At 40.6% G+C, this 12,398-nt stretch overlaps 1 protein-coding gene across 2 annotated transcripts in view; it reads right to left on the reverse strand.

Moving 5' to 3' along the window:
• Nucleotides 1-369: 369 nt before the first annotated feature.
• The window catches only part of SRL (sarcalumenin), a 34,271-nt gene continuing 22,242 nt past the window's right edge, over nt 370-12,398 (reverse strand). Inside the window, exons 2-8 of one of the 2 annotated variants that reach the window (XM_073553529.1) lie at nt 10,347-11,747; nt 9,355-9,456; nt 8,596-8,691; nt 3,916-3,951; nt 2,614-2,730; nt 2,288-2,521; nt 370-2,210 (exon numbers count right to left, since the gene is read on the reverse strand). In XM_073553529.1, the coding sequence (XP_073409630.1) occupies nt 1,405-2,210; nt 2,288-2,521; nt 2,614-2,730; nt 3,916-3,951; nt 8,596-8,691; nt 9,355-9,456; nt 10,347-11,747 (2,792 nt within the window). In that variant the 3' untranslated portion in view covers nt 370-1,404. The remainder of the gene's footprint in view (nt 2,211-2,287; nt 2,522-2,613; nt 2,731-3,915; nt 3,952-8,595; nt 8,692-9,354; nt 9,457-10,346; nt 11,748-12,398) is intronic. The other variant, XM_073553530.1, reaches the window with a different exon arrangement.

The raw sequence follows: 12,398 nt of genomic DNA on the forward strand, positions 1-12,398 counted from the left end.
GAAGCCTCTGGTTCTTATCTGATGGGTGTAGCACATAAAAATGTCTCCTTCTTGTGTAGAAGAAAGGTCCAACGTATCTACACTTTCTGTTTTCCCTTCTTTCTGGTTTAGGGCCTCCTGGTATTCCACACTGGAATTCTGCATATCTAATGTTTATTTTTTCCCCACCAGAAAACTGACTCCTGGTACATCTGGATTGTCAAAGCTGGTTCTACAAAATACCTGTATCTGTTCAACATATAACTAGAAGCAGATGGTGACAACCACAAAATCTACTGACTAATGTGTTTGCCTCTCGGTGATTTTTTTTTTAGAATATCATAGTGAATCACACAGACCGGAGTTTCCGAGAAGATCCGAACAAGTCAACACCGTCGACATGTTTTATTAAATCCTTGACAAATATCACATGGACTGATGTCCAACCGGACGGGTAAAGTAAAACATCTATCAAATACTACACAATGGAAAATCCAAAGACTTTTTCTAACCGCGGCAAATATTCCAAAGAATATTCAAGACAGTATAAAATAAGTACCTGCCATCATTTCAGATTTTGCCATGATCGACGTAACATTATACAATATTTCGGAAGATTCTTGGCCAACTCATCGTCATGATCCCTACGTCTTGTCTGCCTTAAGTGAACTTAGCTGAGGATGAGGTTTTTGGAATATCTAACCATGGTGGATTCTAAAGTAACAGAATTAACATAGGTTGAGCCTCTCCGTTAATGGTCATGTCCACTTTTGGACCATGGTTCGGTTAAGCCAGTGCTGATAGCTCTTACGAGGTTGACCAGTTTTCACTACCTCCAATATCACATACAATGGACTGATGGTCTAACCGCTGTGGTCTTGGCTTTGAAAGTGGACTCTATAAGGTACCTCAATGACCTAGACAGGATGTAACATGACTATACTACCTTGCCACATTACAAGACAGATTATCATTACACACAATACATCAGAGAAGTTTGCAGTGAACTGAAATTCCTTGTAGACCTAACTCGTTTTCTCATTCCTTCTTCTCTTGGACAAAGAGAAGAGAAGGACCGTCGTAGCATGAGCTAGAATAAGGGTGGAAGACCAGTTCTCTGCAATATTATCTCAAAATAATCTAATCAATTATTTGGAAAGGATCCATTAGCTGTCTTGCACATTATTCTTTCCTTCAGCACCAGAGTAACCACCAGTCCCTCTAGGACAGAAGGATTGTTTTGAGCATCATCTCTGTGACACACCTTGACAACATACTTTAAGTAGAATGGCCAGCGAGAGTTTCCCAAACAGGCAACATCCATCACCAAAAGGTCGCAAGACCTTTTCTTTTACGGCGTTGATACTGTTTTTTTTATTTGATTTTTTTAATTAAATATGAGAAGGGGGTTAAGATGGAGATAAGTTAATGTTTTTTATAACGGTTCTTTGGTGCTTCTCCACAACCGGTCACATCACAATTGAGGCCTGAAGGCTTTTTACTGATGCCACCTAGAAGATCTGGAAGCTCATGTGTTATGGCCTTTTCAATCTTCTCCAGGAAGCAGCCACCCATGTAGGAGCATTGCTGGGACAGAAGCTTGAAGCTTGTAATAGGGTTTACTCCAAAGAAATCTTTGTAGGCCTCGCGGTTGGGAAGATCAAATTTGCTGACGTTGGTTTTAGCCAAGATGGACTTGAAGATGAAAAATTTATCGGGATCATCTACTATGTCCTTGAAAACAAGTTCTCCGTCACTAAAGAATGTCATCTTGTCCTTGTAGGTATGAAGGTATCGGTCAACCAGCAATGCATGAATACGGACTCTGATAGCATGCTGACGAATAAAGGCTATTTTGTTTTCAAGTCGGTTCTCGATGACTTGAGTAAGATCTTCCAGAAGGGAAATTTCTTCTTTAAGGAATAATTCTTTGTGTGTTTCGGGATGATAGTCTTCTGGCCAAAAAGAGCTAACGTAGACTCTTGGTGGCTCGGTAACATTGATAAGAGGTGCCAAACTCCAGAAAAGAGCACCATATACCCTCATAAGTTCTTGGGTGGCCAAGCTATCGGCCTTGTTTAGGATGATGCGGATTTGAGACTCGCGTCCTTTCAGCTGCCTGAAGAGCATCTCCAACTCCAGACCCACGTCTAGTTTGGTTGGGTCAAATACAACGAAAATTAGATCAGCTCGGTCAATGAACCATTGGCATACATCATTGAACGGATAACCTGAGAAGGAAAATTAAGGTAATGAAGCTCAAGAGAATTTATGGTACCACCTCAAGATTTATTCTTATCATTCATACCTCTTTCTTGTTGCTTTCGGTTCTCAATGATACCAGGGGTATCCACAAATGTCACTCTTTCCAAAAGTTTATGAGGAATCTCAATGCCAATCAACTTCTCCAAAAAGTTCTGCCCAAATTTCTCTAGCGGAGAGAAGGAACGAGCGCTGTCAGCTGCCATCACGATGCCTTCAATGGTCTTCAACTTTGGACCATGCATAAGGACGGTAAATTCAGATGTTGTGGGTTCAGCACCTGCAAAGAGTTAGTAAGAAGAGCATAATCTTTATAATGGAAGGATGTTAATGAAAAATGTATGTATGTTCTGAAAATGACTCCATCGTTACCTGTATACAATTGATGGGGGGTTTCATCCAACCCCAAGAGGTAGTTGATCATGGTGGACTTGCCAACACTCCACGGTCCCAAAAACAACACCATTGGTTTAGATGTGATCTCTCCATCTATAATAATAATTTAAAAAATTCATTAGAATTTTATTATGGATTTTGTCATAAAAATAAGAAAAAGAAGAAGAAGACGAAGAGACGGAAGAGAAGAAGAAGAGGAAGTAATTAGCCAATAAAGCCGATCCGAAAAGATGTGCATTAGATTTAAAGTGACACCATAAAAAAAATACTCGGGAGGTTTTTGAAAACTGATTACCTAGTCAGATAGGTTTGTTGACTGCACATTATAGTGTTAATAAATGGCCTTAAAGGGGTTTTATACTTTGGCCAATTTCCTTATGGCCTAAAAATCCTTTTCTGATAAACCCTGTGGCTTAAAAACTCATCAATCAGCTGCAATCTACAGAGCAAACGGGCAGGAATTTACCAATTCCCCCCAGAGCGCCACCACAGGCAAAATTAAGCATTGCAGTGTTCCTATTGAAAATTATTATATGTGAGAGGATGAAAATATTTTTTTTGCATTATAATATAACCTGAATTTAATATTTATCGCAATATGTATTCAATAATTGTGAGCCCTCGCGGGCAGGGTCCTCTCTCCTCCTGTACCAGTTATGACTTGTATTGTTTAAGATTATTGTACTTGTTTTTATATATACTCCTCCTTACATGTAAAGCGCCATGGAATAAATGGCGCTATAACAATAAATAATAATAATAATAATAATAAAAAATTATACCAAAACCCCAAGCTGACTGCAATTCACATTACAACCACTGGGTGGCCACATACATAAACTTATAGCATAAACATCTCCCAGTAGAGTATCACAAAATCATATTTTGGGGGGTTTTCTTTTAGGTTTTTTTTTTCAAAACGGATCATCTTGCACCACACATTTTGGGATTTCTCGACACAGAACAGATTCATTTCAAAGCACTTTGGTATTCCAACACAATTTTCCAAGTACCAGACCAATATGGTCCCATCTCCCCATCCGATCATGGAGCCCTGCTTCTCCTTATATAATGTCCATTCAGCAGTATATAATATTTTCAACCTGCATAAAGCAATATATTAGTGGCGTATTAGTGGTGTGACGGTCATACATTACACGGCTTGTCAGAAGGCAGCAAGCAGAAGCTGGCGGATGAGTATGCAGGTGGGATGAGGATACAGACACGCAAGCTGAAAAGGCCAGGCAGGACACAGGCACCTTAGGCAGTTCTACCCACCTGCGGCCGAGTCAGCAAGGCTACGTCCATGATAAGCTGTTAGCAGATGGGAGGGAAACGAAATGTCAACATTTACTCACGAGACAAGGGAAAGCTGGTCCCTATGGCAGATGCAAGTAGGGGACATGGAAGACATGGTGCAACGCTATCATCCAGTGCAATAAAAACTAATTAACCTTATCCTCATAGTAAATATATATTAAAATCAATAGGACTTCATGCTATGAAGCCTCTGACTAGTATGTGCCAATACATTATACTATTTTTCACATCTGTTCCACCACTAGGGGGAGCTAAAGAGCTAACTGCATACAGTTTATACATCTCAGTATGCAAGAAGCTCCAAAGCTCCCCCTAGTGGTGGAACAGAATCTCAGAATTTATATCATTTATCTGTTTCTATGCAGGGGTTTTTAAGAGCTCGGATTGCTTTAAAGATATATATAAAAAAATAAGGTCTTAATGAGATCTTCAGCAGCTCTGGGAACCGGTAAGGAGTCTGAACAGCAATGTTATGTACTTCTAACATATCTCTGAGGATTCTCAGAAAGTAATAAAGGGTCAAATTCCAAAATTTGTCACCTTCTTCATCAGTTCTTATATAGCAGAGGGGCCTTTGGGTGTCCCACAGCACTAGGACCCTGGGGTGGCTGCTACTTTTGCACCCCCTATATCTGTGCCACTGGTTACATGCAATGAAATGCATTTAAAGGGGTTGTTCAGGTTTAGGGTATTGATGGCTTTTCTTTAAGATAGGTAATCAATTTCAGATGAGGATGGGTGGTCCTACACCTGAGGGGTTTATAAACAGTGAACGGAGCCAGAACAGCACAGCGCCGCACACCATGTAATGGCCATTGCCAAAAAAATGCAGCTCAACTCCTATTCACTTGAAAAGGAACCGAACTGCATTTCCCGCTAATAGCAACTACACAGTCTACACGGTTGTGCTGTTTCGCTTCCATTCTGCTGCCTCCGGAGCTGAAAGCAGCTGATCGCTGGGGAAGTCAATATCGCAAACTTGGAAAACCCTTTTAAGTATCCAAGGGGTAATATGGAAACATGCAGTCATGCAAATTTGGGGTGCCAGATGCTTATAGTGGCAGCCATATTTTCTATCTGAGCATTCTGGTAGGGGCAATAACTATGTAGCTGATGAAATTTGTCCACATCCCCCTCCCCCCATATACAGTAACCGATATGTCGTACATAGTTGTTTCCCAATATATGTATATATCTATATATCTATCTATCTATCTATATATATATATACAGTTGTGGCCAAAAGTATTGACACCCCTGCAATTCTGTCAGATAATACTCAGTTTCTTCCTGAAAATGATTGCAAACACAAATTCTTTGGTATTATCTTCATTTAATTTGTCTTAAATTAAAAAACACAAAAGAGAATGAAGCAAAAAGCAAATCATTGATCATTTCACACAAAACTCCAAAAATGGACTAGACAAAAGTATTGGCACCCTCATCCTAATACTTGGAGGCACAACCTTTAGCCAAAATAACTGCGACCAACCGCTTCCGGTAACCATCAATGAGTTTCTTACAATGCTCTGCTGGAATTTTAGACCATTCTTCTTTGGCAAACTACTCCAGGTCCCTGATATTAGAAGGGTGCCTTCTCCAAACTGCCATTTTTAGATCTCTCCACAGGTGTTCTATGGGATTCAGGTCTGGACTCATTGCTGGCCACCTTAGAAGTCTCCAGTGCTTTCTCTCAAACCATTTTCTAGTGCGTTCTGAAGTGTGTTTTGGGTCATTGTCCTGCTGGAAGACCCATGACCTCTGAGGGAGACCCAGCTTTCTCACACTGGGCCCTACATTATGCTGCAAAATTTGTTGATAGTCTTCAGACTTCATACTGCCATGCACACGGTCAAGCAGTCCAGTGCCAGAGGCAGCAAAGCAGCCCCAAAGCATCAGGGAACCTCCGCCATGTTTGACTGTAGGGACCGTGTTCTTTTCTTTGAATGCCTCTTTTTTTCTCCTGTAAACTCTATGTTGATGCCTTTGCCCAAAAAGCTCTACTTTTGTCTCATCTGACCAGAGAACATTCTTCCAAAACGTTTTAGGCTTTTTCAGGTAAGTTTTGGCAAACTCCAGCCTGGCTTTTTTATGTCTCGGGGTAAGAAGTGGGGTCTTCCTGGGTCTCCTACCATACAGTCCCTTTTCATTCAGACGCCGACGGATAGTACGGGTTGACACTGTTGTACCCTCGGACTGCAGGGCAGCTTGAACTTGTTTGGATGTTAGTTGAGGTTCTTTATCCAACATCCGCACAATCTTGCGTTGAAATCTCTTGTCAATTTTTCTTTTCCGTCCACATCTAGGGAGGTTAGCCACAGTGCCATGGGCTTTACACTTCTTGATGACACTGCGCACGGTAGACACAGGAACATTCAGGTCTTTGGAGATGGTCTTGTAGCCTTGAGATTGCTCATGCTTCCTCACAATTTGGTTTCTCAAGTCCTCAGACAGTTCTTTGGTCTTCTTTCTTTTCTCCATGCTCAATGTGGTACACACAAGGACACAGGACAGAGGTTGAGTCAACTTTAATCCATGTCAACTGGACAAACCTTAAGAAGTGATTTAGTTATTGCCAACACCTGTTAGGTGCCACAGGTAAGTTACAGGTGCTGTTAATTACACAAATTAGAGAAGCATCACATGATTTTTCGAACAGTGCCAATACTTTTGTCCACCCTCTTTTTTATGTTTGGTGTGGAATTATATCCAATTTGGCTTTAGGATAATTCTTTTTGTGTTTTTTCATTTAAGACAAATGAAGATAATAATAACAAAGAATTTGTGTTTGCAATCATTTTCAGGAAGAAACTGAGTATTATCTGACAAAATTGCAGGGGTGTCAATACTTTTGGCCACAACTGTATATATATATATATATATATATATATATATGGTCATTGCCTGTGGTTAGACGCTATTAATTAGTGCAGTTTCTTAGCACAATATACTGTTAGTTTGATCAATGTATGTAAAATTAAAAATTTAAAGGGGATTTTCACAAAATATGCCATAAATGTCTTATAGATGTAGGTCCTTTCTCTGGACCTGCACCTATCTTAAAAACGGAACCTTGCAAGTGGAATGGTGTCGGTCATGCCTGTCTCTTTCTGTTCACTTTCGAATATAGTTGTGCACGCTTGCATTTACTGTTTTCGAAACTCTTAATTGAAGTGTATGGTGCGAGCCGCACATGTGCCGCCACCATTCCGTTTACAGAGGTATGAGATGGAGCTACATTCTCAAGGTGAAGATAGGAACACCCCGAAACAGAAAATATTTAACACCATAGTAAATATTCAGGATTTTCTTTTAATAACTTACCCATTTGATGAGCTATCTGCCATTAAACTTTCTTATATGCATGGTATTAATTGTATATGGTTGAGGAGGTCAAATTGTAGGTGTCCATTAAAGGAACCTCACGATAACACATTTAGGCTAGTTTCACATTAGCGTTTTTTTGCGCAGCGCATCGGGCGCATAAAAAACGCAAAGAAAAACGCAAAACAAATGTGCGTTTTTTTAACGTCATGCGCATGCTGATGCGTCAAAAAACGCAGCGTTGCTTGCGTTTTACATGCGTTTTTGCATGCGTTTGCTTTTTTTATGCACATGCGTTTTTAGATGTGACATTTTTTCCATTGTCTAGAGAACATTCTAGACTTGTTTAACTCAAAAACGCATGCGCAAAAAAACGCAACCGTGCGCAAGACCATGTGCACGCATGCGTTCCCATAGACTTCAATGTGTTGTTTTTGCGCATTCCGTGCGCAAGCGTGCGCATGCGTTTTTTTGCCGAGACAGGGCGCACCAAAAAATGCAACATGTTGCGTCTGGCGCGAAAGACAAAAAAACGCATGCGCACGAAAACGCAAGTGTGCGCAAGACCATGCGCACGTCATGTTAAACATAGGTGCGCAGTGCGCATGCGCACGGGTGCGCATGATGCGCTGCGCACAAAAGCGCAAATGTGAAACCAGCCTTAAAGAGGACCTGTCATTTCCCATAAATGTCTCATTATTTTACCTGGTGTAAATAGCGCTGTTCTCCTGAATCCGGCGTTGTTTTTCTTTTGTTGCTGTGCCTCTCCGTTCCTGAGATATGGCCTCCTTTTCCCTATATGTAATAATAGTCTTTTATCTAGGGCGTGGCCCTCAAGAGGACGCCCATAGAGAAGAGCTGATGACCACGCCCACTTAGCTAAGAAGACTAGATTTATATGAAGGGAAGAGGAGGCCATATCTTAGGAACAGAGAGGCTCAGGAACAAAATAAAAACAAAGCCGGATTCAGGAGAACAGCGACATTTACATCAGGTAAAAAAATTACATATTTTTAGCAAGTGATAGAACCCCTTTAAGATGTGGATGGATCCTTCAATGTCCCTATTACAATACTGTACAACATGGATAGAAATAACACCTTTGGGACAGAGGCTGAAGATGGACTTGTGAGACCATGGCTGTAATCATAGAAGTCATTAATCTAGAACTTAGAGTTCCCCTTTCAATGATGGTTCATAGATCCCAATAGTATCACTGGGATCTCTTGTTTCGGAGTTCCTACATTTACTCTGGTGCTTCCTATCTGCCTTCTGTCAGGGATATTCATGGCACACTCATATCACCCCGCTCACCTGTGATCTCATACTGTCTCAGCTCGTTGTATTTATAGGACAGTTCCAGGGGTTTGATAGAAGAGTGGTATATTTTCCTGAGTCTCTGCAGTGCCACTGGAAAAGAGGAGACACAGAGCAGTGAAAAGCGAGGTCAAGCAAATAATGGGGCCTCTGCTGATAGAATGCTATGGGCTCTATGAAGGGGAAGCCTCGCCCTAGCGAGAGCATGGGCAGTACTCCTTCCTCCTGAAGTATTTGGCCCAAAACCTTAAGGAAAGAATGAGGAGGGGAAATAAAAACTACACCTTTTTTTTCTAAGTGGTAACAGCTAGCGCTATAATGGGGGCCAATTTTGGGGTTTGCAAACCTCTCTTCTACAAACTTCACATATAGGACCCTATTGCAAAATATAAAAAGGTGACTTTAGCCCTATCACAGATACCTTAAAAGTGGTTATCCCATAAACAGCATTTATCATCCATCCACAGAAAGGGTTATAAATGTATGATCAGGGGGGGTCTGACCAGTGGGTCACCCACCATTACCTTAAAGCGAACTACCGCATCATTTAGCAGTCGGGTCACTGATGAATGCTGTTTTTAGGCCAAATTTATATTATAAGAGGAATGTTTTTTGGCCCATTTTTTAGGACATGCACAGTCAGAACGAGAGAAATATTAAATGTCCCAATATTTTGGATCCAAATGTTGGTAAGGATATGATCTGTGGATACTCTGCTCTATGTAATGGTGTCCAATATTACAAATATGTGGCTACCTGAATAATCATCTGCAGGTTTCTCTTCTGTGAGCTTTAGGGTGCTGTCTATGTGGCTCCTGTCCCGTCTCGGGAATTCTTCCACATCGTCTTCCACATCATCTATAAGAAAGAAATGAATGGTTAATAAGTCATCAAGTCAATAGAACTCGCTATATAGGGCAGGACAGAGGATATAATTTTGCTACATGATCCTGTACATATTAGGAAATTCTGGCAGGAAGCAATTTATACCCATAGAGGGGTATGGCTAGGGGTAGTCTAGGGGCATGTGCCCCGGGTGCAGCATGCAGAGGGGCAAATGGGGCATCAAGTAGGGGGAAGTTTAAGTCCAGACCTCAACTCAATGGAAATGCTGTGGTGTGACCTTAAATAGGAACTGTCTGTCATATTATTGTTTTCCATAAATCAATCATAGACATGAAAACAAGAAACTTTGTAATATTTCTTATTAGAGATACCCATTTCTTTCTCCTCCTGGACTGATTTTTCACTCTCACTGCAAGGAGAACTTGCAGCAGAACCATAATCACTACATTCTATCCCCCATTAACTTCACAAGATCAGACCAGCCTAAAGTCTGATATCACAGTGAAGTCAGTTTCCTCAAGAGTCCATGAGGCTAACAAAAAACTTTTGTACTACATGGAACCCAGTACTATAATACATCATAAGTCTCAAATCTCTTGAGGAAGACCCCCTAGAAGAAGACATCAAAGCCCCTTAGCTATTTTTTTATTCTGTGTTGTTAAAGTTTGACCCACGAGAATGACACCTTGAACCACGTCCCTACAAGAATACTTCTTGCCCCGTACCTTAGCAGGTTAACTGGTAAAAGGTGAAGTTAATTAATTTAATTAGATATCTAAAAGTAAAAGCAAAGTAAAAGCAATGAATTTGAAAAGCTCAACCGGTTTATGCGTAAAAAGAGCGATAAGATTCAGAAATGTAATTTGTTGGTGAAGGTCCAGTAAGATTATCGGAATGTCTACCTTTTAGTCTTGTTGATTCAGACTTTGGAGTTTGCTTCTCGGATTGTCTAGTAGATAACGCTTCTGAATTTTCATCCAGAAATCTTTTCTCGTCATTGACCCCCCTTTCAGCAGATAACTGATCCTCACTAATTGGGGAGTTGTCAACTTCCTCAGAAGAGTCTTTTACTTCCTCAGGACTCATTTTTTCTGTATTCTCTGGTTCATCCACTTCTGCTTTGTCTTCTGATTCCTTTTCTTGTATATTAACTTCTGTATTTGATATTTCTCCTTCTGTTTTCTCTGATAGAGTCTCTGTGTTCCCATCAACATTTACATCTTCTTTCTTTTCTTCTGAAGGTTCTCCTATATTTATAACACCATCATCATCTAACTGTTCTTCAGCATATTCTGGCTCTTCTTCTAAAAGTTCTCCTTTATTCACGCGAGTCTCAGCCTCTGCCTCTCGTTCTTCTTCCTCATGTTGTTGTTCTATAGAAGAATCAGCCTCATTTTTGTCAGTTTCAGCATCTGCCTCTTGGTCTTCAGATTCTTCTTGCTCTTCTTCCAAAGACGCACCCCCATTTGCATCAGTCTCAGCATCTACCCCTGGTTCTTCATCCTCTTCCTGATGTTCTTCAGTAGAACCACCCCCATTTGTATCAGTCCCAGCAACTACCTCTGGCTCGTCATCCTCTTCATTTAAAGAATCATCTCTATTTACATCAGTCTCAGCATCTACTTCTGGTTCTCCAACCTCTTCTTCATCTTCAGAAGAATCACCCACATTTGTATCAGTCTTGGCATCCAGCTTTGGTTCTACTGCTACTTCTTGCTCTTCTTCTGGCTTATGTAAGCCACTGTTATCATCTAATTCTTCTTGTACTTCTTCTGTATCTAATATTTCTATATCCTCTTCTTCTGCTACATCATCTTCTGATTCTCCATCATTCTCTTCCTCGACTTCAAGATGTATCTTGGTTTCAATAGGTCTGCTTTCTACTGCTGTTCCAGGAAAGTCTTCTGCTGCTTCATTCTCAGTCTCTGGAACAAGCTCTTGAATGATGCCCTCATCTTCAGTAACTACTTGTTCAGGTTCTTCATCCATGGTCACATCTTGGCCTTCTTCAACATCATGTTCCTTTTCTCCATCTTCTTCTATCTCAACATGATCACATGGAGATGCACCTGGAGTAATATTTTGCTTTTCTTGCCTTTCACCAGCCGGTCCACAATCCTGTTGCTTTATTTCATGTTTTTCGGCCTCAAGGCCTTCATTGTAGGAGAATAGAAGATTTTTCTCTGGATGAACATGATCCGCATATAGAGACTTGTCATCCAAGCTGGTGTCCACTGCTCCTGTCTGTCCATCAGCAAGGCGTCCAACATCCTCAGGGACTTCAGGGGAAGAGACTTGAAATTCTAAACAGAAGACGATCAGTCAGTGTCATCCGATCACTGGGTTCAAGAGGTCATAGTAATACAGATATAATAGCTGGAAAGTGGCAGGTATTGAGTAAGCTCGACAAGCCCTCTTCATCTTAAACTTTCGGATCCTCTATGTTGATAAATTGTACCAAATTATCTTTCTCATAGCTCATGTGAGGGGTTGAGCTATAAATTTCATAGCTTGCAATAACTAGTGGATCAGTAAAGACCCTTAAAGGGATCCTGTCAGCGCTCCTGACATGTCTGTTTTAATAAATACTTGTATTCCCCATGTAATAACAATTCTATTGCGTCTTTTCTTATAACTCTACATTGTGCTGTTACTCTGTTATTCCCCAATAAATTTACAATCAAATTGACAACTGGTGTTACTATTACCCTTATCAAGGGGGTGTGTCCCTGCACAGTGCAATATTGTCAGCACTGATTGGACAACATGAGACAGTGAAGGGACACGCCCCCAACTGGTAACAACAAATGTACTTATAAGGTTGCTGTAATGTCTATTGTCTGTACAAATCCCCTCTGAAATGTAAAGTGCTGCGGAATATGTCGGCGCTATAAAAATAAAATGTATTATTATTATATATTATTAAGGTTCTAGAAGGAATAATGATAGATAAA

Source organism: Dendrobates tinctorius, unplaced genomic scaffold (assembly GCF_039654945.1).
Source record: "Dendrobates tinctorius isolate UK_male_01 unplaced genomic scaffold, ASM3965494v1 ptg000202l, whole genome shotgun sequence".
Classification (NCBI taxonomy): domain Eukaryota; kingdom Metazoa; phylum Chordata; class Amphibia; order Anura; family Dendrobatidae; genus Dendrobates; species Dendrobates tinctorius.